General features: G+C 46.2%; 1 protein-coding gene across 3 annotated transcripts in view; it reads right to left on the bottom strand.

The window, feature by feature from the left end:
• Positions 1–22,654, bottom strand: part of CBFA2T3 (CBFA2/RUNX1 partner transcriptional co-repressor 3) — a 203,630-nt gene extending 180,976 nt beyond the window's left edge. For 2 of the 3 annotated variants that reach the window (XM_020989148.2, XM_020989144.2), the window contains exon 1: positions 22,167–22,654. In XM_020989148.2, coding sequence (XP_020844807.1) covers positions 22,167–22,239 — 73 coding nt within the window. In that variant the 5' untranslated portion in view covers positions 22,240–22,654. The remainder of the gene's footprint in view (positions 1–22,166) is intronic. The other variant, XM_020989143.2, reaches the window with a different exon arrangement.
• Between the last annotated feature and the right edge of the window lie 4,637 nt (positions 22,655–27,291).

Raw genomic sequence — 27,291 nt, 5'->3', positions numbered from 1 at the left:
AAGACAGTCCCTGACCTCAAGAAGCTTACAATCTAATGGAGGAAAAAACATGCAAACAAGTATATACAAAGTGAGCTATATTCAGGAATAAATAGTAAATAGTTAACAGAGGGCAGGCACTGGAATTAAGAGGGGTTGGGGAAGGCTTCCTGTAGAGGGTAGGAGTTAAAGGAAACCAGGGAGGTCAGTAGGTGGGGCAGAGGAGGGAGAATATTCCAGGTATGGAGGACAGCCAGAGAGAATGCCCAGAGCTGGGAGAACAGCCAAGAGACCTAGTCTAGTTATGATGCATAGGGGAGCTTTTTTGCTTTTATTTTATTTGTTTTTATTTATTTTTTACTGGATCTGTGGTTACATTGACGTAACAAACTCCCAGTAAGGAAACTCCCTTCACCAATGCCAATCAACACTTTCTCTGAAACCTCTAGTCTCACAGAATTGCCTGGGGCTCTGAGAGGTTAATAATAACAGTTAATGCCTTAAGGTTTACAAGACGCTTTACACATATTACCTGATTTAGTCCTCACATTAACCTAGGTGCTGTTATTATCCCCATTTTTACTGATGAGGAAAACTGAGGCTGACAGAGGTTCAGTGACTTGCTGAGGGTCATACAATCAATAGGTGTCCAAGGTGGGACTTGAAGCCAGGTCTTCCTGATTCCAAAGCCAATTCTCTTTCCACTAATGCATGTTGCCTCCATAGGGGGAGGACGGCACCTACCTCACAGACTTTCTGTGTTAGTGAGTGAGATACACTACATAAGCTCAGGGGATACACTCTGAGCCATAGTACTACTTGGACTGTGGTCTAGTGAATTCCAATACGATGAGAGATTTACTGACCCAGAAAGGATACTCTTAACCAGAAAAAAAAGTCCATTTTTGCCCTTTTTTTTTTTAAAGGAAAGAGAACACATTATTTCAAACTTTACCACCCCCTCTCTTCCCCCATGTTCCTCTCTCTGCTTTCATTTCTAGTCCAAATCTCTGACCTCAGCCTTTAAGGACTTCCAATATCTCCTTCCTCCAAACTACCTTTCACTACATCTAGTCATGTCACCCTAGTGCTTAAAAATCTTAAGCAGCACCCTTCTGACTCTGAAAAAAATTCCCCCCAAAATGTGCCTACCATTCAAGGCCCTCCACAATCTGGTATAATACAACTTTTCCGGTCTTATCCCATATTGAGGTATACAGTAAGCACTTAATGACTACTCTTTTTTTCATTCATTCATTCATTAGTAGGGGGAAAATGATGAATTTGGAGTCAAAGGATCTGGGTTTAAAACCTGGTTCTAACACTTACCAGCTGTATAACCTTGGGTAAATCATTTAACCTCAATGGGCCTCAGTTTCCTCACATGTCCAATGAGGGAGTTGGAATAGATGACCTCTAAGGTCATATCCTATAATCCTCTATTACTCTCCTTCCCCCAACCTTATCACATACTCTTCTATACTCAAGTAAGACTGGGCTACTCTGTGTCTCCCCAAATGCCCTGAACTTTCTCACTTCATATGCTATCTGCTATCAGTGGAATGTCCTCGCTCCTCCACCCTCATCTTCCCAGTTAGGAATGATCTTCCCCCTCAGACCTCAGCTGACACTTTGTTTTGTAAGACAAAATACAGCACTTATGTCATATTCTAGCCTCTGATAACTTGTATATGGGTCATATCTCCCATATCGATTGTAAGCTCTGTGAGGGCAGGGACCAGTGTTTTACCTCTTCTATCTGTCTCCCCCAGCACTTTGTATAGCAGGAACTTATTAAATGTTTCTTGAATGAATGAATGAGTGCTCTTATTGCCACGTTCCCTTCCCCCCTAACTAACTACTCAGAAATATACTACCACTCTCAAGTCCCTCTCTCTTGTTTTAGTCTGACTAAAGCAAAAAGGACCCTGGGGAATTATTCACAAATTTTGCCCCCTTACTTCCTGAGAATTTCCCTCAGCCTTTCTGCTGTTTCCCAGGAAGGGAGTCTCTTAGTCTGCTTTCCTGAGTTTCCAGTTACCAGGCTCCCTGGCTTTCTTGGTACTGCAGATGTGCCCAGAGCAGGCTTTTAAATTCTGTACAGGCTGTTCTTTGCTGCTGCTGACTGCCTGACAGATTTCTTGGAGCAATTGGGTTATCTCACCATAAGAAGACAGACTCTCACAGGCTGGGAGGAACAGTGTCAGCGAAGGCTCCTTGCTGGCAGGTTTTCCTTATGCCACCAGTGGGGTTATGCCAGGAGACTTGGGTTCAAGTCCCAGACCACTAGCTATGTGACCAGACAGTCTCAGTTTTCTTCTCTGTGAAATTAGGGGGTTGCACTCACATTAGGGCTTTTTAACTGGGGTTATGAATTTGTGTTTTTTAAAATATATATTTTGATAACTGTATTTCCATATAATTAATTTCTTTTATAATCCTATGTATTTTCTTTTATGCATTTAAAAACATTATTCTTTTTTCCTTTTCCCCCACTTAACAGTATTTTATTTTTCCAATTACATGTGAAGATAGTTTTCAGCATTCATTTTTATAAGATTTTGAGTTCCAATTTTTTTCTCCCTCTGTCCCTTCCCCCCTCCCCAAGCTGGCATGCAATCTGATATAGGCTATACATGTACGATCCTATTAGATGTATTTCCACATTAGTCATGTTATGAAGGAAGAATCAGAACAAAAGGGAAAAACCACAAGAAAGGAAAAAAAGAGCAAGTAGTGTGCTTTGATCTGCATTCAGACTCCATAATTCTTTCTCTGGATGTGGACAGCATTTTCCACCATGAGTCTTTTGGAATTGTCTTAGATCATTGCAATGCTGAGAAGAACTAAGTCTATCAAAAGTTAGTCATTGCACAACGTGGCTATTATTGTGTACAATGTTCTCCTGGTTCTGCTCACTTCACTCAGCATCAGACCATACAAGTCTTTCCAGGTTTTTCTGAAGTCAGCCTGTTCATCATTTCTTGTAGAACAATAGTATTCCATCACATTCACATCCTGCAACTTGTTCAGCCATTTCCCAATTGAGGGGCATCTTCTTAATATCCAATTCTTTGCCACCACAAAAAGAGCTGCTATAAATATTTTTGTGCATGTGAATTCTTTTCCCTTTTTTATGATCTCTTTGGGTTACAGACCTAGTAGTAGTATTGCTAGATAAAAGGGTATGTACAGTTTTATAGCCCTTTGGGCATAGTTCCAAATTGCTTTCCAGAATGGTTGGATCAGTTCACAACTCCAGCAACAATGCATTAATGTTCCAATTTTCCCACATCTCCAACATTTATTATTTTCCTTTTTTTTTTTTGGTCATATTAACCAATCTGAGAGGTGGGATGTGGTACCTCAGAGTTGTAAAAACATTATTCTGAAAAGGGTTTACCAGATTGCCAAAGGGGTCCATGGTGCTCCAAAGGTTCAGAACCCTTGTGCTTGGCCTGATGTTTCTTCTGGTATTAATGTTCTAGGGTTCTTCAATCTCTAAAGAGAGCCCACCAATAGCAAAAGCTCTGATTTTCAAAAAAGGGAAGAGAATGATGTCTTCAAATTATAGGTTCTGCTATGGTCTAAGTAGGGCAGAATAAAGCAGGATGCTTAACTCCTTACTCCTAGGTGCTCTCACTATCAACTCAGCCCAACGTTGTGTTAGCATATTAAGTCTGCCCAAGTCCAGAGCAGATCTTAGAATGTATTATTGTAAGGAAGGTTAGACCAGGAAATAGTGATCACAAGTTGCCAGTTCAGCATCCTTAAGAACAGGCCAGACTCCACTTATTCCTTTTTCGATAGTATTGCTACAATGATAGGTTGGGTGGTGGTTTCGAGAGGGTTCACCTAGATTTTGGTGAAGCACATGGTGTAGCCTCTCCTGACATTCCTGTGGAAGATATGGAGAGATGTGGGCCCAATGAAAGTCCAAGCAGATAGCTTCAGTACCAGCTGGGTGGACAGATCCCCAGAGTAGTTTGCCAGTTTGGGAGGAAGATTCCAGGGGACAGCCCTTTGCCATTTACCATTTGTATCTGTGATTTGAATGAAGGGTTATGTGGAATGCTTAGCAAATTTGCAGGTGTCACAAAGCTTGGAGGGGAGGGTCAATACACTACGTGGGGGAGTCAAGGTCTAAGAAGATCTTGACAGGCTATGTACAACACTGGGCCAGCTCAAAAAAGATGGAACATAATAGGGATAAATGTAAAACTCTTATACCTAGGTCCAAAAAATCAACTTTGTGAGAACAAAGGGGGCGTTAGAGTGCTTACATAGCAGTTTACCTAAAAAATAATCGCAAATTTCACAGCAATCATCAAAGTGATACAGCAAACAAGTTGTCACATTATTGAGAGGCAGGGCATCCAGGAAGAAAGAGTTAGTAGCTGTTCTGTATTCGAAGTCAGATCACAGTGCAATATTCTGTTCAGTTCTGGGAACCATATTTTCAGAAGGACATTGAGTAAGTTCGAGAACACCCAGAAGAGGGCAATCAGGCTGGAGAAGGGCCTAGAGCTAGTGACCTGTGGGGTCATTTGAAGGAATTAAGGCAGTTTAACCTGGAGCAGGGGAACACGATAGTTGTCTTTGAGTTCTGAAGGGTTATCACTTAGAAGAGGGATTGAACTTTTTCACTGGACTTCAGAGATCATAACTTAAAATGATGGGAAATTACAAAGAGGGAACTTTAAGCTTAAACTTCCTAATACTTAGAGCTATTAAAAGTGGAATGAGTTGCCTCAGAAAGGGGGAACAAGGGAAGGGAATAAGCATTTATTAAGTGCCTACTACATACCAGGTACTATGCTAAGCACTTTACAAATATCTCATTTGAACCTTACAACAACCCTTGCAGGTGGGTTCTGTGATTACCTCCATTTTGCAAGTGAGGAAACTGAGGTAGGCAAAGGTAAAGTGACTCATCCAGGGTCACACAGCTAGTAAGTATCTAAGATAGGATTTGAACTCAGGTTTTCCTGGTTTCAGGGCTGGTGCTCTATCTGTTGAACCACCAAAGTGCCTCAGTCAGAGAACAGGCTTTCTCTGATTTTCCAGAATTGAGTCAGACTAGATGAACTTGAAAGTTCCTTCCAACTCTGAAATTTTGGGCCTGATGGCAAGTAAAAACGTGTTTAGAGAGTATTAGACATGATCAGATCACAATACTTCCTATGAATGATCTTTTCTCAGTACTCAATTAGCTGCATCATCTTCCCTGATACATTTCCCTGGGCCTCACTTTCCTCCTTTATAAAAAGGAAAGGGGGGGCACTTATACTATACTTTCTCTGGTATCCATGCCAGCTCCTATGATTGTCTCCGTTCATTGTACCTAGAGACAGTGAGGTAGCCTAGGCAATGCCCCACTCCGGGATGCTGTGATTCCCACATCTGGATGGCAATCTAACATCTGGTACTTGAAGCCACCACAAAATTGAACCCCAATCCCATTCAGTAAGAACCTGCCACTCTTGACTGGTAGCTGGGGGGTTTGGGAGGAAGGAAACAGGTTCAGGAGAGCACTATGGGGTCAAAGGCAAGGCCCTGCTGGGTCATAGGTGTCCCCAGTTGCACCTGAGGGCTGGGTGCTTTCCAGCAAGCCTCAGTTCAGGCAGGAAGCAGAGGCTTATCCCTGGGGTAGCTCCCTTCTTCCATCCCTGGCAGCCCTAGAACTGGGAGAGGCTACTTAGTGACGCTTTTGATCCTTCTCTGCTAATCCGCCTCAAGCCTTCCCGTCTTCCTGGCTCCATAACACTTACACTTGGGCAGGCCAGGCTGCCTAAAAGGTATGATTTTAGGGCCCCATCCAGAAAAATACTCCCCCCTCCCCCAGTGACTTAGCTGATGCTTGAAATTCCTCTCTGAGGTTGCAAAGTCTTTCCTTCCACAGCTCAAGAGAAGGCTCACCCTACAAATTCCCCCTGGGAGAGGGAGCAAAGGGGCTCAGAGGCACACATGGGCTGAAATGAGTGATGGAGAGCAGATCCTTTCCGGAGAGCATGTTTTGATAGAGTAGAGAGAGGGGGGAGGGGAGCATCAGGGCACAGAGCCCCTGAAGTGGGAACAGGCTTATTGGGAGGAGAAGTGAAGGGCACAGAAGGAGAGGTTGTTGGCTGCAAAGACAAACACTGACAAACCCTAAGGGCCAGGATGGGAGGATACTGAACTGTAGGCCATTGCCTCCAGTGGGAGGGAGACATAATGACTTTAGAGCCAGTCAGGTCCTATGCTTCTAGTTTAGGCGTGGAAACCAGGCCAGTGGCTAAACCTGGAATCAGGACTGCAAATCTGTCCCAAGCCTCCTACACAGCAAGGAAGTTCTGCTTTGGGGGGGCCTCAACATTCTTTCTGTGGCATGGCCTTTGACACTCTATACAAAGCTGGGGGTGTGTGCTGATCTTCACCATGCATTCTGGGTGAACCAGATATTTCCTGGGCTTGAAAAACCATCTCACAAGATGGGGCAGCACACAGGGCTGCCTAGGGGCATGCTATTCTGCCCAGCTGAAATGGTCTCTCTCCACAGGAATTCAGAAAGGCAGTCATGGTGAAGTAAGAAGAAGGCTGGGCAACCTGGCTTGGAATCTTGCTTCTTATACTTCATAAGAGCACAGATTTAGAGCTGGAAAGTCCCTTAGTGATCAAGCCCAACCCCCATTTTACAGATGAGGCCACTGAGGCCCAGAGGTTAAGAACTTGTCCAGGGTCACATAACTAGGAAATGTCTGACGCAGGATTCGAACCCAAGTCTGCCTGACTTCAATCCAGTGATCTCCCCAAATATCACTGTGCCATGAGCAAGCTAGTCACTTAATTCCATCTACTCTGCATTTATCTTGATTGTACCTAATTGTTCACATGCTATTTTCCCCATTAGCATGTAAGCTCCTCGAGGTCAGGCACTTTTTTACCTTTTGTTTTTGTTTGTTTATGATACCCAGCATGATCCCTGACAGGTGTCTGTGTATATATGCATATATATATATATGTATAAATAGATACATACACCTCTGTATATCACACACATTTGTGTGTGGGGGTAGATGTATGAGTGTGTGTGTATATATATATATATATGTGTGTGTGGTATGTATGTGTATGTGTGTATATGTGAGTGTGTGTTTACTTATCTCATAGGGTTGTTTGTGAGGATGAAATGAGAACATAAATGTAAAGATCTTTGTAAGCTCTACATAAATACTACTGATTATTATTATTATTATTAAGCACTTAATAAGTGCTGGTTGACTAATTAACGACACTTGCACTATCTCCCTCACCAGTTCTTGCCCCTTGCCCCTTGGAGGACTCTTAAAATGTGAGCCATTCTCCCTCCAGTTCCCACCTGAAGCCTTCCTCATCCTTCCCCATTGCCCTTTCCCACTCTCCCATGAAGCTCTCTCTCCCTGAGTGTTCCAGACAGCAATGCACTGATCTCTCCCATCCTCATGGTTGCAAGAGACTTATCTTCTACCGTGCATTTTGGAGCTTATGATATTCGGGTCAGCATTTTATCATTAACTGTCAAGCATTGGTCTCTAATCATTTCACATGTCTGTCTTGTCTCCCAACTAGATTACAAACTCCTCCCTTTCCCGTTCCCTTTCCCCATCCCCCTTCCTCACCCCTTTTCCCCCAGCTCCCTTCCCCCAGTACACTAGGCTTTGTGTAGATATGTGTCTCTGTGTAGATGTCCCAGCCCCTCTAGTAGGCTGTAAGAGGCTTCCTTGAGAGCCTAGGACCTAGCATGGTGTCTTGCATGATAGTATGAGCTTAAATAAATGTTTATTGAGTTGAAGACAGAGGCTACCTATGTCTTCTACATTCTTCCATCTCCCCAGTGGTGTCTAACACATAGTAGGTGCTTACTAAGACATAATTCTTTCTGACAAAAAATACTAACAGTGATTGAATGGAAGCCATCAAGTTGAACCCCATTATTTTGTAGATAAGGACACTAAGGCCAACAGCAGGTAAGTGACTTGCTCAGGGTCACAAAGCTAGGAAGCATCTAAGGTAGGATTTGAACTCAGATTCCCTGACTCCAACTCCAGCACACTATCCATTCTCCCACCTAGTTGCCTGACTTCCTGTATTGCTAATGGGCCTCCTAATTTGATAGTTCCCAGATTCTGAGGAGAAATAGAACAACTTAGAAGGTCTGGCTCTGGAGTGGTTTGGGGAACTGGTAGGGTGTGTTCCCTAAGGAAGGAATTGGCTTGTATAGCTGATTGTCCAGGGGTTCTTTTCGGGTAGGAGTCTGATGAGATGGCTTCTGGGAGCTTTTCAATTTGGAAATTTTGTGAGTCCTTAGGGACAAGAAATCAGGTTTAGGATTAGAAATGAAAAGCAAACTTCACCTCTAGGTGAAAACTAATTTGTGAGGGCCTCTGGACATCCAAAAGGGGGTAAAGGAGGGGGAAATAGAATCCAGAGAATGGGAGTGGAGGAGGGGGGACAGTCAAGACAGTGGCCTTCTTCCACTCAAGGAAGGAATATCCATTAGCCCTTTCTAGTATATCCTAGGATAACTAGGATTATAGAATTAGGGACCAGACCAGCTCCCTCATTTTATAGATGAAGAAACTGAGACCCAGATAGGCTAAGATTTGCCCAGAAGCCATGATTTGAACCCAGGTCCCAGAGATTACAGATCTAGTGCCATGCTTCAAATATACTAAATAATTTCTAAATGCTTCCAGAGCAGAGGACTGGGGAACCAGGAAAGGATTTTGAAGGAGGGTTGGATGGAGTGTGGGTGTAGGGAAAGCCTCTATAGATCCTGATGTCTACTCTAGCCTACCTCCTCAAGGTCCTATAGATTTCTCCCTCCCTCCCCCACTCCAGGGGGCTTCCCCTTCCCCACTCTCCCTCCTCTCCCCAAGGGTGCTGTGTGATGGAATTCCTCGGCATCGGGCACTAGTTTGTGCCTGTTCTGGTGTTGGGGTGTGTGTGAGGATTTGGGGGTGGGTATGGGTTTCCTTCTCCACAGGCCCGAATCTCTTCGTTCTTGCAGATCCACGCGTGAGCTCTGGGGCCAGGCTCCCGAGCTCCGGGATTCAAATACAGTCTGCAGCTCAGATCTTCCCAGGAGCTGGTCTGCTGGCAGCCCCACGCTCTCTTTTCAATTTCGTGTGAAAGGGAAGCGCTCCTTCCGCCCCTCATCCCCCGCCACCCCCCTTCTGCCTGCCTAGGTTTTCCAGTTCTGTAATTCAATGCGGAATGCACTATGGAGATAAGGGGCTTGGTGCGCACCAGTGGGCTGGGAAAGACGGCTCACCCGCTCCCGAGTTATCACTCAGCGCAGCTGCCTCCACCGAGGTGACATCTGTTCTACAGGAAAGGCCTTCTCGCAGCTTCTCTCTCCTCTCTCCTTTTTTCCCTGTCCTCTCTTTTCTCTCTTTGCCCCAGCTTTGCCTTTCTCTTCTTTCTCTTCGCATTCTCTTTTCTTTTTTTCTTTCTCCTCTTTTCTCTCGACCTCTTTTCTCTCCCCCTTTCTTTCCTCCTCCTCCTCTCTCTGTCTCTTTTTCTCACTCTCTCTGTTCTCTGTCTCTCTCTCTCTGTCTTCTCTCTGTGTGCGTGTCTCTCTCTTTCTCTATCCCTCTTTGTGTGTTTCTGTCTCTCCACCTTCCGCCGCCCCTTCTTTTTTTTCCTCCCTTTTTCGGGAGATAGTTCCTCAATGCTCATTGCCACTTTTTCTGGGAAGTCACTGAGTCACCGATGGCAAGCTGTTAACAGGGACTTGGGGGGAGGATCAGGGGCTCCTGCTCTAACCTCCACCCCTCCGTCGAGGGAGGGCCGGAGAAGGGAGGGGGGAGAGCTGGGTGCACGCTGAGGACCTGACAGCCTCCGTCTGTTTCCCAGTTCAGTTGTGGCTCAGCCCCAGTCACATCCTTGCACAGGAAGCCGGGCCCAGGGTGGGGCGTCAGGATCTTGGGGGTCCCGGGCCTGGCCCCGACCGTCGGACCGTGTGACCACCGGCCGGAGGCTTAACCCTGGGCGCCGCCGCTTCCTCGGCCTCCTGCGCCACCCAGATAGCGCTGGCCTGCCGCCCCTGAGGATGGGGCCGGGATCTAGCGGCCAGACGGGCCACTTTGAACCTTCTTCCTGCTCGGGCGTCGAGCCGCCCGTGTTGTTCCAGCGGGAAGCCGCCTGAACAGGAGGATGGAACTCTGGGCTCGGGAAGCGGAAGGGCCCTCTGTTCTATTCCTGGCCCCACCCCTGACACATGTTGGACAACCTTGGCCAGGTCATCCAGCGGCTCTGTGCCCTTATAAAGAGGGATACACAGCAACACTCCCTCCCCCTCCTCCCAATCTCCCTCACAGTAATCGATCTGGGCACACAACCCCCTGCTTAAATTGAAGACTGCAGGCCATTTAAAGGAAGGCCAGAGCAAAGAGCTCAACTGATACTGTGTTTTCCAAGCCCATCAGGCCAGCCTCAACCACCTTTCCATCTGGACCACCCCTCCTCCAACAGTTGAGGTTCCAGAGCTCAGGCCCCTCAGGCAGTACCCAGAGTTCATCTGGCTAGGGCCTCTTTATCAGACCAAGGCATGTACTAAGGTGAGAAGCAATCAGGTCTGGGCTCTGGGTTCCCTCAAACATAGGCACTCTGGGAATCCACACTTCTATAAATGGCTTCCCTCCCTGCTTCAAACCTTTCTTCTAATTACCCTCCTTCTCTCTGACCTTCTACTGACACTGCCGAGAGGCTGCAGGATCAGAGAAGGCTGCAGAACACTGACAGGCTGTGGAGCAGAATGCAAATAATAGACACCCTTTGGATAGCTTCCAAGATCTGATTGGGCAGGGTCACAATCACTCCTCAGAAATCCTGCCCTCTCCTCTTTTCATGGTAAGGATGAATTTCATGCTGAAAGTGCTTTCATGGGAGAGAATTGGGAAACTCAGGACCTGACCAAATCAGACTACATGTTCAGGAATGGGAGTCAAATTGTAATTGATCATTTCTTCAATCAGCTAGCGGGCATTAAGCACATCCTATGGGCCAGGCCCTGTGCTTGGCATTGAGTATACAAAGCCAAAAATGACAACCTCCATCCCCCAACCCCCCTCAAAGAATTTCCATTCTATTAGGGGAGACATCCATATAAATACATATAAGATGCTTTCTTTATTGGATGAGATCTATGATTCAACTGGTATATGGAACACCCAGTAGGGAAACTTTCCTTACCAAAGCAGATTGGTACGGAAGTACGTTATGGTCTTTTTTAAAAATAGTATTTTATTTTTTTCCAATTACATGTAAAGATAGTTTTCAGCATTCACTTTTATAAGATTTTGAGTTCCACATTGTTTTATCTCTCCTTCCCCAAGATGGCGAGTAATCTCACATAGGCTATATACGTGTACATTATAGTCTTAAAGAGTTAACTGGAGCACTGAGATTGCGATTTGCCCATGCTTATACAGGGCAGGATTTGAATCCAGGTCTCCCTGACTCTAAGGCCAGTCATTTCAAGGGAGAAGCACCAGCAGCTGGGGAAGGGTGGAGGAAAGATCTCATGAAAGAGGCTCTGACTGAGCTATGCTTTCAAGGAAAGGAGGGTTTTCTGAGAGGTGGAGATGAGGAGAGAGGGCATTCCAAGCCGGAAAAGACAGCTGTGCAAAGGTAGGCAGACAGAGGATGGAATGGCCTGCGTGCCAGAGAGGTCAATTGGCTGGACCATAGAGTTGATGAAGAGGCGCAGTAAGCCTAGAGAAGTCACTACCTCACCTGGGTCTTTGAGGATCAGCTGACATAATTTCTGTAAAGCACTTTATAAACCTTAAAAGGGTATTTAAATGGTAGTTTTTATTGTTTTTTTTTAACATCTTTTCTAAAGGTTCCTATAGCCAGCGAGGGCGCCGCCGCCACAACCTTGTTGGACTTCAGCATTGCTCTCCTCCCCCCACTGCACACTCAGCCCCTCTGAGGTGGGGGGGTCAGCTCCAGGTTGCCACCCCTTTCCTCCCCTCCCCCACCCAAGTCTCTCTAAGTAGGCCATTTGCCAGCATGGCTTCGTTGCTGGGGTGGAACTAGCTGCATACGGCTATTTAATGATGGGAATTTAATTAGCTCTTCTGCAGTTCTACCACCTCTCATCCCCAAGGGAGAGGGGGGAGAAAAATCAATATGAATGAACAAAAGTCAATCCAGCATTGTTTACAGTCGCTCTATCACAGAAACATATTTGAATAACAACTCCCCTTTTCTTCAGCCTTCCACAACAACCCTCACATATCATCTGCCCCATTTTGGAGATGAGGACACTGAGACTCAGAGAGATGTGGCAGCTTGCCCCTAGGTCATCCGGCTAGTAAAGGGTCAGCGCTGGCACTGGAACCAAGCCTCCTGGCTCCCAGAGACGAAGTGTAGTTAAATAGACAGAGAGCTGGACCCGAAGCCAGGAAAACCAGGGTCTGACACATCCAAGACACGTGACCCAGCTTAAGTTAGTGATGTCCCAAAGAGAAGGAAGGTGCCGACCTGCATTGGTGGGGGGGAATTTCCTCACTGGCGAGTTCCCTATGCTAATGAAATCACAAAGCTGATCCCGGTGCTTCCTGACTCCAGGTACTCTGCTCAGGTCACACTGGCTCTCCATAACAAGGATGCCTGGCAACTGGAAGGTTTTGCAAAGGGTTTTACATACATTATCTCGTCTGAGCTTCACAACCTACAGGTATCATTATCCTCCTTTTACAGATAATGAGATTGAGTCTTAAAGAGGTTAAGTGATTTTCCCTGGTCCCACAGGCAGTGAGTGAGTGTTGGAGGCAGGATTTGACCCCAGGTCTTCTACAAGCACCCCTCTACCACTTTGCCTCTTCCTTATGGGCATCTCTAGCAAATAAAACAGGGTTCAGTTGTTTTTTTTTTTACATTCACACTTGACTCTTCCATCCTTTACATTTCTCTTTGGATGCCACCAGATGGCCAGGTAGCAAAGTTTAAGCACCAGACTGGAATTCTGGAGAATTTGCCCAATCCCTAAAGTATGCATGGCATGGTGAGAAAAAACTCGACTGTTGGCCTAGAGACCTGGGTCTCATCCCTAGCTCTCCAGTTGTGTGACCTTGGGGAAGTCACATGCCTCTCTAGGCCTCCGTTCCTCCTAGGTAAAATGATAGTTCTCTCATGTGGAAGAGGAAGCCAGTCTGTAGTCTGGGGCTCTGAAAAGACCAATGGAGAAGAAGAACTTGGCCGGTTACAAGGATACAGATTTTGGCATCATTTAATGATGAGGGGTGAGCAAGGTGGCACAGTGGATAGAGTGCCAGGCTTGAAGTTCAGAAGACTCATCTTCCTGGGTTCAAATTTGGCTTTGGACACTTCCTAGCTGTGTGACCTTGGGCAAGTCACTTAACCCTGTTGGCCTCAGTTTCCTTATCTTTAAAATGAGCTGGAGAAAGCAATGGCAAACCACTCCAGTATCTTTGCCAAATAAAACCCCAAATGAGGTCGTGAAGACTCAGACACACCTGAATAACAACAACAAAGAGGAAGAGGAGCTTTCTAATGGCCTTCTATGGAATAGGATGCTTTGTGAGATACTGAGCTCACCATCATTGGAGCTGTTCATCCAGAGCAATGGTTCTTAGCCTGAGTTCGGTTTGGTTTTTTTTTTTAAGGCAATTAGGGTTAAGTGACTTACCCAGGGTCATGCAGCTAGTAAGCGTCAAGTGTTTGGTCTGAGTGAGTTTGTTTTTTAAAAACTATCTCTTATTATGATGTTTCTTTTGTAATTCTATGTGTTTTACTTTATGCATTTAAAAACATGATTTTGAGTTTATAGACTTCACCAGATGGTCAAATGGGGCCAGGACACAAAAAAGCTTAAGAACTCCTGGTAGAGAGACTGCTAGACTACCACTAGGGCTGATTGCTAAGGTAATTTGTGGGGAGTAAGAGGTGACCTCAGATGATTTTTAAGGTCCTTCTTCTCTAAGATCTTATGAGTCTCTGATAAAATGTTGCCCCTCCCAGAGGTATTTGCATTTTAAAATAGAGTGCCAACCAAAAATTCCAAATGTGGAATTTCAGGGGAGATCTTTGGGTGACCATCGTCGGGCCCCTCCAATCACATTACACAGTGGACTTCCTCTTTCTAGTAGGTTCATGGATGTCCCTGTCCCTAGGCTCACAATGTCAGAGGGGTGTTCAATCTCCTCACTTTCCTTCTTTCCCATATCTGATCAGTCTCTGAGGATTGTTGATTTCTCCTTTGGATTTGTCTTCTCTCTTTTATTCCTACTTCAGCCTCTCTAGATTGAACCTATGTTGCCTTGCATCTGGATCAATGCCATTGCCCAAAGCCACCTTACATGACCTTGTTCAGGCATTGCGTCACGTCTTCCTACCTCCCCTCCCCCACCCCTTTACCCCTTCTTCAATTGACCTCCCAGGCTCCTTCCTTTCCTTTTTTCCTAATCTATGCCGTAAACCATCACATTCATCATGCATGCAACTCCGTTGGTCAAGAACCCACAAAAGCTCCCCACTGAATATGACAACCCCTATTTCAAAAGTTAGAATATACATAGCCACACGCTGCAGGACCTGATTAACCCCAGATCCTCGACTCCTGGGCCACACCCATTAGCCATTGTTGTCCTTGAATGGTCCAATCCATTAATCTAACCAGCCTGGTTCTAAGAATGGAACCTGGGTACAAGCTTGCCCTATGGCTCCCAGAATTTCATAACTGGGTTAGGTAAGTATCACAAACCAAGAGGGGAATGATAATGGTAACAACACTAATAATAATAATCCTGGAAGGGAGAACCAGGAGAGGGTGAGCAAGACAGACGAGGCACATGTGAAATTGAGTAGGTGGAGAAATATGAAAAGTTGGCTTTCCTGCCTCCCTCCCACTCTCTTCACACTTCAATCACAAGCTTCTCTGCTCCATCTCAATGGAAACCCCAGTTTCCCCACAGAAGGCTAAAGGCAGGAAATTGGACGGCAGATGCTTTTCATAGTGGGGGCGGCCCTGAATTTTTGGCTTTGTTTTCAGAGATTCATGAAACCATATCATGGTCAGACTGTCTTCCTGTGTGCCCACATTTGGACTCACTCTCCCTGGGGGACAATAAGGCATCTTCCCTATGGAGTAAACATGGGTGTCCCACAGCTGAGGGGGCTCAGTAGCCTGAGCCCCTGGAAACTCTGCCCAGTTACCTTAGGCCACACCCATAGATGGATTGAAACTCCTTGAGGGGGCAAGGGTTTTAATTTTTGTCTTTGTAGCTCCTGGCACACAGTAGGTGCATAATAAATGCTCACTGATTGCCTGTTGATTGATATGAAGACTGCCATTCTGAACAGTGGCCTAGCCTGCTTTGTAGGAACTATCCCCTCCCGGCAGGGCCCACTTTGTGCTCAAACATCCCCACAAAGCTCCTGCTCCTTTCCTCAATTGTCCCTGGAAGTCAGGGTAGGCTGGGCACTTCTGTCATAACAACGGTAGCTGGAGCTGATAAGTTTGTAAATGGCTTTACCTATATATACAATAAGGGCTTTACCTATGTATAGAATAGCATTTGAGTCTCACAGGAATAAGTATGAAAGTTATCATCCCCATTGTACAGATGAGGAAGACAAGCAGCGTTGTATGGTGGAATGCATGAAGGCTGGCCTCAAGGACACTAAGTCCTGTCTGGGACACTCTTGGGTTGGGTGATTCTTCCCAATGACTCAACCTCTCAGTGCCTCAGGTGACTGTAAGACTCTACATTGCAGAATAGTTTTCTATTGGCATTAGTAGGGGTGATTCTCTCAATACCCAGTGGGTCACTGGGAAAATCTCCCAAGATCCCCATTCTTGTGATGACTGAAAAGCATCAATATGGAGGAGAAAGAGCCTTGTTCCGGGAGCCAGAAAGATTGAACTTGAATCCTGGGTCTAACCCTGGATGACTCACTTGGGAAGACACTCAACTGCTCTGAACCATAGTTTTCTCATGTATAAAAAGGGGATGATAATAATAATTAGATTCCCGAGCTCACAGGGTAGTTGGGTGGAAGGCATTTTGTAAACCCTCAAGCCCTATAGAAATGTGAACTCTGATTATTACTTTATTATTGAATCCAGGTTTTCTGCCTCTTGGGACACTTCCTCTGATGTGGTCTGCCATGAGAGGGTGGAGCTGGTCTTACTCTCCAAGGTGGTACTACTCATTTCACTTTGGGGAGCTACTTCCTCTTCAAATGGCGGATTCCTCTAATACAAGGGTTCTTAACCTTTTTGTGTGTCCTGGGCCCCTTCTGGGGAAGCCCAGGGCCCCTTTCTCAGGATCATGTTTTAAAATGCATAAAATAAAATGCATAGGATTACAAAGGAAATTAATCATAGTGAAATATAATTATATATGTGTGTGTATATGTATATACACACATACATGTATACATTTGCACATATTAGTGTATATATGTATGTACACATATTGTCATGGAGTCATTTCAGTCATTTCTGACTCTTTGAGACCCCTTTAGGAGTTTTCTTGGCAGAGATACTAGAGTGGTTTTCCATTCTTCTCCAGCTCATTTTACAGATAAGGAAACTGAGGCCAACAGGGTTAAGTGACTTGCCCAAGGTCACACAGCTAGTATGTGTCAGAGGCCAGATTTGAACTCAGGTCTTCCTGACTCCAAGCCCAGTGTTCTATCACTGTGCCATCTAGCTGCCTTATGTACACACACACACACACACACACACACACACACACACACACACACACATACACACGGATAGATATGCAGTCAATTCTGCTATAACAACACATGTGTTCCTAAAAATCACCAACTATGCAAAATACAATAAAAACCAAAGGGCTTATGAGGAAAATGGAGTTAGGGTCATGACACTCAAAACACTTCATCAGTGACAAATTAAAGAAAAAAGAAAGGAATCTATACATATAAATAAAACAATTAATTATGCTTGGCCTTGGTTTGCTGCTTGGCTTGCTTCCACAGTTGGGAAAGTTGGGGGGGTGGGAATGGAAGAAGGATAAGAAGTTGTACCAGAAGATATCCAATATAAAGCACCTGCCTTGGAGTCAGGAGGACCTGAGTTCAAATCCGGCTTCAGACACATAACACTTACTAGCTGTGCAACTCTGGGCAAGTCACTTAACCCCAATTGCCTCACCAAAAAACAAACAAATAAATAAATAATTAAACAAACAACAAATAAATAAATAAGCAAGCAAATAAATAAATGAATGAATGAATAAATGAATAAATGAATAAATAAAATTAAAAATTTTTTTTAAAGTACATCCAGAAGATATCTGATAAACATGGTACTTTACCTTGACAATGACCTGAAATTGGAAGTGGGCAGTGGAAACCCACTTGAAGCCACCATGGCTATGACCTGAGGAATCCCTGCCTTGGGATCCAGGTCATCAGTAACACTGGCCCCTGCTCCAAGAGGGCCATAGATGACCTCTGACCTAGATGACATGACCTCTAACATAGATGCCCTGTGACCAGGAATCAGAGACTGGTGGTATCGTTTCCTCCATGAGGCACCTCAGGGACCACCGCCTGAATGGTACTAGCCCACAGAGGCAGCAAACAAGAGCCATCTCCTTTGGGGCTTTTCCCTAGGCAGATGGGTTGGGAATGATGAGGGTCAAAAGGGCCAGGTCATCTGCTGGCCTAGCCAGGACACCATATCTCTACCATTCAGTGTTAGCACCCTTTCCCCACCTCCTGGTAGCTCTCATGCCATCCTGGATCAAGGGAGATGACCACTACAATGCTTTTCCCTCAGTTGAAGCCAGACATCTCCTTTTTCTACAGGCCCTGTGGCCAACACATTCTGATGGTGCATCACCAGCAGTCACCCCACAACCTCACCCCATGCATGCCCAGACCTCACTATGGCACAGTCTTCCTTCACCATGAAATTGTGTGTAAACAAATGCAAAATTCACATCATACTAGAATTATTCCTTAGTATATCAGTCATGTTGGAACAAGTTTGTATTTTCTAAACAAGTGTTAAGAGCAGAACCATGTGTGTATATGTATATGTAAAATAGTCTATATAATGTGTATATATGCATAAGTAAATATAGATGCATACTATTTATGTGTCTGTATGTGCATATATATGTGTATACATACACACACATACACACACAAGTTCAGAGACCCCAGAATCCCTGATTCACTGTAGTAAAACCAATAGTTCTTAATGATACATTGGTTCATGCTCCAGTCTATGGATTACACACATCTCTTCATCTTCCCCGCCTCCTTCTATCCATTTTCCCTTTGGACGTTTCTCTGTTAACTTCTCAGTCTGGCTCTGGCCTCCCTTTTCAGACTTATTTCACACTGTTCCCCTTCACACACCCCAACCAAACAGATTTATTGCCCAGCCTTGTGTATTTGGGAACTCCCTGCCTCCCCAGTTCTGCTTGTTTTCATCCTCTTCTTCCTTCAAGGTTCACTTCCTCCACTTTACCAATATCCTTAACCCCAGCTGGCGTAGGTGGGGATCATTCCCTTCCCAGGTTCCTCATATTTCTATTGGACCTTTCTTTTGCCAGTGTGGAAATCTTGGCTCTGACTCTTTCTAGCTGAGTGAGTCTTTTGACTTGTAGAGACATTAGTTTCTTCATCTGTAAGATGAAGGGGGTTGTTCTAGATGACCTCTAAGGTTTCTGTCAGCTCTAAATCTGTGATTCTACCTTGTGCCATACTTATGTATGCATATGGAAATCTTCCCCGCCCCTATCCCCTACCCATTACACTCTAAGCTTCTTGAAGGCAGGGACTGAATCCTTTTGTCTCCCCAGCATCTAGCATAGTTGTACATGGCAGAAACTTAACAGATGTTTGGCCAGCTGACATTTATATTGAACGTTAAGATTTTTGAAACTCTTTACACACATTTAATAATTCAATCCTCACAATAGCCTTATGTGGTCAATACTATGGGTATTACTACTCTAATTTTACAGAAGAGGAAACTGAGGCCCAAAGAGGTTAAGAGACTTGCCTATGGTCATCCACACTGATGTCAGAGGCAGGATTTAAATTCAGGTCTTTCCTGACTCCAGATCCAGAACTCCTTCTACCATATCATGATACTGGCTAAGGAATTTGCTAGCACCTATTATCAGAAACTCAACTTAGTGACCTCCTATCAGCTCTATGTTGGGATGAGGACAGAGACAGAAACTTCCTCCCAAGAATCTTCAGCAACTCCTAATTGTCTTGAGGATAAAATTCAAACTCATCAGATTGTCCTTTACAGCTTTTTATACTCTGTCTCCAACCTACCTTTCTAAAATGATTTCCCATTATTCTACTACTAGAAGGGATTGCTTGCTATGACCTGAACTTGGTGCATAGACTGTACCTTGTGCCTGGCATGTGCTCCCTCTTCACCTCTGTCTCTTGGAATCCTTATCAGGGCTCAACTGGGAGGCCTCCTTCTATGGGAAGCCTTTCCCATCCTTTTTCCCACCTCCTAATCCGAGCTCTTTCCCTCTCTTCACATTATCTTACATTGGCCTCTTTGTGCTTATTGTACCCTTCTCTTCCAATATTAGCTTTTTGAGGTCAAGGACTATTTTTCCTTTTGTCTTTGTATCTTCAGTGCTTAGGAGAGTACCTTATATAGAAGAAGTGCTTAAAAATGGGTAAGTTGAATCGAATCTAGAGTTTTCAGCTTTGCTTATTGTCCCTGTCTCCATGGCTATACAGTTGTTCCCAGATTATGGTGTTTCTAAAAAGCCTCACTTTATATAGTGAAGGGGTGAATAGTGAATATATAGAAATAGGGAATATATAGGTGAATAGAAACACCCCATATAAAAACACTTCACTATTCTTCTATTGCAAGAATCAACCTTGAGATCCACCCATGTACAGCAGGGGCCAGCAACTTATGGCATGCCAGGCAGAGGTAGCACGTGGACAGACCCATTTGTTGGTGACTGCACCAGATGTCATTGCTCCATTTTACTTCCTACCATGTGACAGAAGTCCAGTACTGTCTTCTGATCCCTTGCCCATATACTTGTGAAATCAGGCAGTTGGTGTATGTTCAATTTCTTCTTCTCCTAGTCTTTGGGCAAAGGCCAGAATGTGGTCCAGCCCCATCCTGCAAGGGGCCAGAAACTTGGCATACCACAGTTCAAATGCTGCCAACTTCTCTACCTATCATTGACATCATTACCATTGACCATCCAACTTTGACCATTTTCCATATGGGTGATCTTTCCTTATGTGCACAAGTCAATATAATGGGGATGCTTTGGCCCTTAGTGGTGCATTCCCATTCATAGCCCTAAGCTACGACATGCTCAGTTCCTGACTTATCTCAGCCAGTTTTTGAGATGTTGGATTGAATCAGGCTGGTTGCCTCCCAGCTTCAAACCTCCTACCCAGCCCAGCTAAAATGTGATGATTTAGTTCCAACACTGCCCACGTCCTCTTCTCCCAAGAACAGGGTTAGGGACACTGGGTCTCACACATCTTTGTCCTTCAGGATTCTCCTGTTCTGCGTTGGAATTGCTCAGAGACTGTTGTCCAAGGTGAAAGTTCCCACTCTTCAGCTGAACTGGCAGAAGGAGTCCAGAATTTGGATTTAAAAAGCAGGGCTTCAAATCCCAGTATGGTAAATCACTCCTCCTGCCAGGGCTTGTTCCCTTATCTCTAAAATGAGAGGGTTAGAGAAAATGCTCTCTGGAATCTTTTGCACTCTAAAAATCTACAATCTTGTGAAAGTGACTCTGATATGGCCAGGCTACCAAGTGCCTGGATCTTTGGAAGAGATAGGGACCCTGGCCTGGGCTTGCTGCTCTCACTTGGCCATCCTCTTGGCAACTAGAACTAGACTGGTCCTGGAGTCAGAAAAACCTCAGTTCAAATTCAGCCAAGCTGGGCTTAGGGAAGGTGGTGGCTACTGGGAAAGGCAGGTAAGTGAGCAGTGGCAGCCATCTGGGGTCACCCCCTTCTTGGAGTGCCCAGGAGGAGTCTGTTACATGATTATAGGTTCATAGGATTTAGAGCCATAGGGGACTCTTATCTACCTACCCCAACTGCTCAGGGCCCTGCTTCTATTTCAATAATGGCTTTAGCCTTCGGCCACTGGCTAAAGGCCTTATCTCCCTCCAACCTGCACAGATCCCAGGGACTTTTGTTAATAAGATGGGGTGGGGAGGGATGGAAGTGGAGGAGGGGAATGTGCTACACATGGTAGATTCTAATAAATGATGAGTGACTGAATGGATAGATGGATGGATGGATGGATGAATGAATGAATAAATGAGCCAAGCTGGGCTTAGGGAAGGTGGTGGCTACTGGGAAAGCAGGTAAGTGAGCATGGCCAGCCATCTGGGGTCACCCCCTTCTTGGAGTGCCCAGGAGGAGTCTGTTACATGATTATAGGTTCATAGGATTTAGAGCCATAGGGGACCTTAGAGACAGAGCCTTTAGAGCCGTAAGAGATCATCTCCCATCCCATACCACCAAGTCAACCTTCCACAGCCTCTAAGACTAGAAACAGACACACTGACAACAGTGAGAAGTACCATGCCTATGCAGGAATCTCTTCTGTGTTGTATGGTTCCAACCTGCCCTTAGTCACAAAGCCTAGACCAGAGAGGGCTTGTCTTAGTCCCAGTTCCACATGATTCCTGTCCTGCCTTCCATTTTCTCCCCTCCTTAGTCCTTCTCCCATTTGTCATTGCTTCTTAGGAAGGAGGACTGGTTATTTGCCTCTGGTTTATCCAGCATCAGGGATCCAGCCTGATGCACCCGAGAATCCACTTACATGCATGAGCTCATCTTCCTCTTCAGATTCATGCCTCATAGTGGCCCCATCCCTTCTCTGGTCTTAGCATCTGCCTCTCGGCCAATGCAAGGGAGGATACATGCCTGGCACCTGCTGGCACCCTTGCCAGTGAACACCTGCCCCAGCTGTCAGGGACCATTCCATTCCAATGACATTGTTGTTGATATTTGGGGTGAGTTCTAGGGATGTCAACAAAGCTGAGAGCCTTGGGGATGGTGGCTTGTGGGTGGGGAGTATTTCTCCCACCTGGCCTGCCCTGCTCTCCTGCTGGTCTCTTTCCCCACCCCTCACCTCTCCCCCAGAGCTCCCTCCCACTTTCTTGAAGCTTTAATGTGCTTACCTGGGCCACTTTTCCTAGGACCTCTGGGCCGAGGAGGAATGCAGCTCTCCAGCATGGAAGATGCTCGGGACATGAGGATCCTGTGTGTGTGTGTGTGTGTGTGTGTGTGTGTGTGAAAGAGAGAGAGAGGCAGATAGACTGACTGACAGAGACAGAGAGAGGCAGAGACAGAGATATGGGGTGGAGTTGAGAAAGATGTAGGAGAGCCTTTCTAGGCAGAATGCCCAAGGCTGCAATCCTGACCTTGAGCTCTCAAGGCTCTTGCAAGGCACAAAGCAGTGACCCTAGTCTGGAACCAGAGGTCTTGTTCCAGAAGCTGAGTCCCTGCTCTTCTCTCTCCTTGGACTATTTTGGGTCCTTTGGTCTCAGAGAACTGAGCAGGACAGTCCCAATAGGGGAGTCCCCCGTGGGATGAAAAACTTGAGGACTGATAGGAGTCCCTCCCACCTCCCAGTACTCCTGGCTGTTCAGCCTGCCCCACTCAGTGGCTCGATGTCTTGGGGAAGGGGTGGGTGGCTGCAGGGTGCCCATGTGACAGCTGGGGCGGGTGGTGAGGGGAAGCTGTGGAGGGAGAGGTCTCCCCCGGCCAGAGGGGAAGGCAGCCAGCTGTGGCTCAGTGATAATGCAGTGAGGGGAGTGAGGGGGAAAGCAGAAACGGGCAGCTGCACCCTTGCTCTTCCCCCAACAGGAACCATCTGTGACCAAGCCCTGCTCTGCCTTCCCTATCGACCATTCCGGTCTGACTTTCCAACAACTTCCTCTTAGCGTTAACTCTGGTTCCCCGAGCTCAGAGCAGGAGCCTAAGGGCTGCAGTGGCAGCCTTAGCAGCGACAGCCTCAGCAGCAGCAGCTTGACCTCCCCCTCATGGCCAGAGGGGACCATTTTGCATGGGAAGCCTTCAGGACTCTCTAAGGATGGTATCTGCCCTCAGTAACATAGTGAAGGCTGTAGGAGCCCTTGAACTTGATCTCGGAGCCCCAGGTTTCTTCTCATTCTTTTGCAACTCAGCTGTCTCCTTTACCCATTACTCTACTCACTCTGACACCGTCTTCTTCCCTCCACTCCCCAAATCTTGGCACCATGTTATTCAACCCTGGACTCCACCCTAAGTCTGGCCCAGCCAAGGCTCTAGAACAATCTCTCCCTCTCTGCCCCTCCTCCACACCATCCTCTCCTCAGTGCCCCACCCAGGTCTCTGTGACTTCCCCCCAGCCTTCTATCAAAGTCCCTTACTCCCACCAAAGGGCCTGCATCTTTGATATGGTGGTGCATGCTGGGAAAGTTCTGCCTTATTAATTCTTGGCCCTCCATCTCAAGAGTATCCCAGCTTTCAACTAGAGCTAAAGAAATTCTCTCAGGCTGTTATTTGTACTCAGTGATAGTCACATATTTTCATCCTCCAGCCTCCCTCCCTTTCCCACCCCACCCCTTTCCTGTAGGACTCCTGGGACCCTCCTGCCTCATATCATCCTTACACACATGGATAGCAAAGAAAGGCTCTCATTTGTTTCTGTCTAGGCATCACGGTAGATCTTATAGTCTAGAGAGAAGGAGCTCTAGGTGCTGGCTAGGGAGGGGGAGGGAGCTAACTCATCCTGCTTTAAAAAGAAAAAAAAAACCCTCACAGTGTGTATTGCCACCACCCAAACTGGTGTCCCTGCAGCCTCTAGGTCACACGGGAGTCCCTGGAGTTTCTTCCTAGTTTCTCTGGGGCTCCTAACCCCTCTGCCCCAAAATGACCACTCTTGTGTAGCATTAAGGGTGCTGAAAATACCTGTTGAATGAGCGAATGATTCCTGAACATAGTCTGGCTTCCCAAAAATGCCATGGAAACAGCAAGAACAAGAAATAGACTCCGACGTGTTTGGGCGACTATTCTGAGCTGCTCCAGGAGGACAGCAGAGCTATTGGCTTTGGAAAGGCTAGTGATGGGCCTCTGCCTGTAGCTCTGCCATTTGGGAGGGAAGAATGTTGGGATTGCCCTCCCAGGGAGCATCACTTCCTGATAGTTTCCTTCTCTGTTCCTTCGGCCTCCCCAGCCCTCCATGACATGGCCCATATTCTCTATGAGGAGTGGCAAGAGAATGGGGAGGAGGGAGACACTGAGGGAGAAAAGGCAGGAGATGAGGGTGGGGGGTGACAGGGATCATTGGGTGCCAGAGCTGAGAGAATACGACCTGAGTGAAGAAAAATAGTCATGACATTGAAGTGTGTGTGTGTGTGTGTGTGTGCGTGTGTGTGTGTGTGTGTGTGTGTATTTAGGGCAGGGTGGGGCACTAGGGATAGTTGCTTAACTCCCTGTACTAAACATAGGATAGTAACTAGCCTTTCTCTAGCTGGGGCAGTCCCCACCCTCTTCCCAGAGGAGGTCAGACAGATGTTCAGCTCTCCATAACCACCTGTGGGGGATTGCCTTCCCCTGCAGATGGAGGGCACTTCTACTTTCACGAGGTCTCAGCGTTTCCTTTCCTGACCTGCCTTCTGTTCTCATCATTAGGGCTAGAGTGAGCTTGGTTAGGGTTAGCAGGAGAGGAGAGGAAAAGAAGAGGAGAGGAATGGGAGAGGATAGGGAAAGAAGGGAAGAGGAAAGGGAGAGGAGAGGAAGAGAAGAGGAAAGGAAGAGGAGAAGAGAGAGAAAGAGAAGAGAAAAGAAGAGGAGAGAGGAAAGGAGGATAGGAAAAAGAGAGGAGAGGAAAAGGAGAAGAGAGGGGAGGGAAAGGAGAAGAGAGGGGAGGGAAAGGAGAAGAGTGGGAAAGAAGAGAGAGAAAGAAGAGAGAGGAATGGGAGAGGAGAGGGGAGGAGAGGAAAAAGAGAGAGGAAAAGGAAAGAAGAGAAGAGGGAAAGGATGGAAGAGAAGAGGAAACAAAGAGGAGAAGAGGAAAGGGAGAGGAGAGGAGAGAAAAGAGGGTAAAGAGGGGAGAGGAGAGGGAAAGTAGAAGAAAGAAGAGATGAGAGGGAAAGAAAAGGAGAGGAGAGGAAAAAGGAAAGAGAAAGAAAAGAAAGAAGAAAATAGAAAAAAAGAAAAGGTTACTGGGAACCAGAGAAGGAAATCATTTCTGAGTTCTGGTCCTAGTGATGTTTTGAAAGAACTCTGGTCTCCAGAATCAGACATTCAGCATCATGAGTCTATGACCCTGGCCAAGTGTCATACCCTATCTCTGGGTCTGGTTCCTTACCTGTAAAGTGGGAATAATAGTGTCTTCACTACCTACCTCGCAAAGTTATTGCATAGAAAGTGCTTTGTAAATTTGTAAGGGGAGTGTAGAAGTTGAATTGTGGTCCTTCTTATGTTTCATTCCCCCGAGGCAGCCTCAGGACTCTCTGCTCCCATTCCTTCAGGACAGTCAGTTCTTAGCAGGGATGCAGACGTTGGCTGTGGCTTTCTAGAGCCGCTAAGCCTCTGGTTGATAATAGTTTGTGGGAGGAAATGGTGAGAGAACCAGGGGCTTGCAAGGAGCGTTAAGCTGCAGTTGGGTGTGCGGACCTCCCTCTTCTCTCCCCACCCTTCCCCACCTCACAACTGTAATTCTGTCACTCTTTCAGAAGATTCCTGCTCTGTGGTTTAAAAAAAAAAAGGTTGGGTTGGACCTAATGGGAGTGGAAGAAGAAAACAGGGATGTTGAAAATATGGCCCCAAGTAATCCTCCCCAGCTCTTTGCTAGAGGAACCTAATTACACCGCTGGCCATTTCTTGCTTTCTAGATGACTGAAAAGGAGTGGTGGAATTTTGTTTGGACTGTGGGAAGCAGCCTCCTAGCCTGCTTTTCTTAGGGGAGTTGAAACCTTTGGGATTGCCCTTGACTTTTTGGAGAAGATGGTCTTGACATTGACGCAGGGGTGTAGCTGGACTGAATGAAAGCCAGATGATCTGATTTCTTCGCCATTGACTATCGTAGTGACCTTGGGTCACTTCCTTTCTCTCACAACCTCAGTTTTCTTTTCTGTCAAGTAAGGGAGTTAGACTAGAGAGTGGTCATATAGTATAATACTGTTGTATTTAGAAGACCCTGACGTAAGTTCTGACTGTTCACTAGTCACATAACCCCAGGGGACTGAGTTTTTTCAGCCAATAAAATGGAGATGAGGCTGACTTTCACTTCCTACTTCACAGCCTTATTGTGAAAGAGTAGCATTCTAACCCCATCCCTTTGCACCTTTAAGCCTCTGCCCCTTAGAATGCTTAGCTTCCAGCAAGGTTTACTTCAGGTGCCGCCCCTAACATAAAGCCTTTCCCAATTCCTCCAGCTGCTAATGATCACCCCCCACTCCCACTCCTTCCCACATTATCCTGTATTTACTCATACTAATGCACACTGTATCTCTCAGGGACTGTTTTCATTCTCGTCTTTGGCTCCTAACAGCACATAGTAGGCACTTAATAAATGTTTATCAACTGATAGACTATATTTGCTGAATTGGTACTGTTTCTGATGTGCTATAAGAATGTGAGTTATTATGGTTACTTTGTTTCTGGGGATGGTCGACAAGGAGAAAAATAAGACTTACTGCCTCCCTCTCCACCCACAGGGTACTTTTCCCCCCGAAAAGTACCTGGTGAACCTGGGCAAAGGCTTTGGGGATCCTTGGACGGTGGTGGGAGATGGAGTGATTCCTGCATGCATGGTTGGGGTGGGGTGGAGTTATCAGTGATGAGGCCTCTGCTGGCCCTGTCACCTGCCCTGTCGAGCATGAGTCACTAATGAGCAGTCCCTCAGGGCTCATTCATTCATTCTTCACCCCTCAGCACCTGCTTCGGGCATCTGCCCCACAGGCGGCTGGGTCTGTCCTGGGGGCAACACTTCTTGGCGAAGGACCCTTTCAGTCTGGCTTTATCCAGCTGACTGAGTCCATTGCTGTCGAAGTCTCTCCTTCGGACCAGGAAGCCCCTCTTTCTAGCCCCAGTTTCTCTCTGACTTCTAGCTCCTGAGGGGAGCCCAGAGATTTCTCACATCCCCATCGGGCAGTGAATCAGGAAGAGCTGCTAGGGGAGAGAAGAGCCGCAGACCAGACCAGAGGTGTTTCAGTTCATCTCTGAAAAGAGAAGGATTTCTGGGTGTACCAAGGTTAAGCGTTGTCTCTAACAATTACTTCAGGGGCTGGGCCGACCAAAGGCTATCTAGGCCTA

Source organism: Phascolarctos cinereus, unplaced genomic scaffold (genome assembly GCF_003287225.1).
Source record: "Phascolarctos cinereus isolate Bilbo 61053 unplaced genomic scaffold, phaCin_HiC Scaffold_2;HRSCAF=192, whole genome shotgun sequence".
Lineage (NCBI taxonomy): Eukaryota > Metazoa > Chordata > Mammalia > Diprotodontia > Phascolarctidae > Phascolarctos > Phascolarctos cinereus.
Note: the sequence above shows the minus strand (reverse complement) of the source record. Positions and strands in the feature narration are given on the sequence as shown.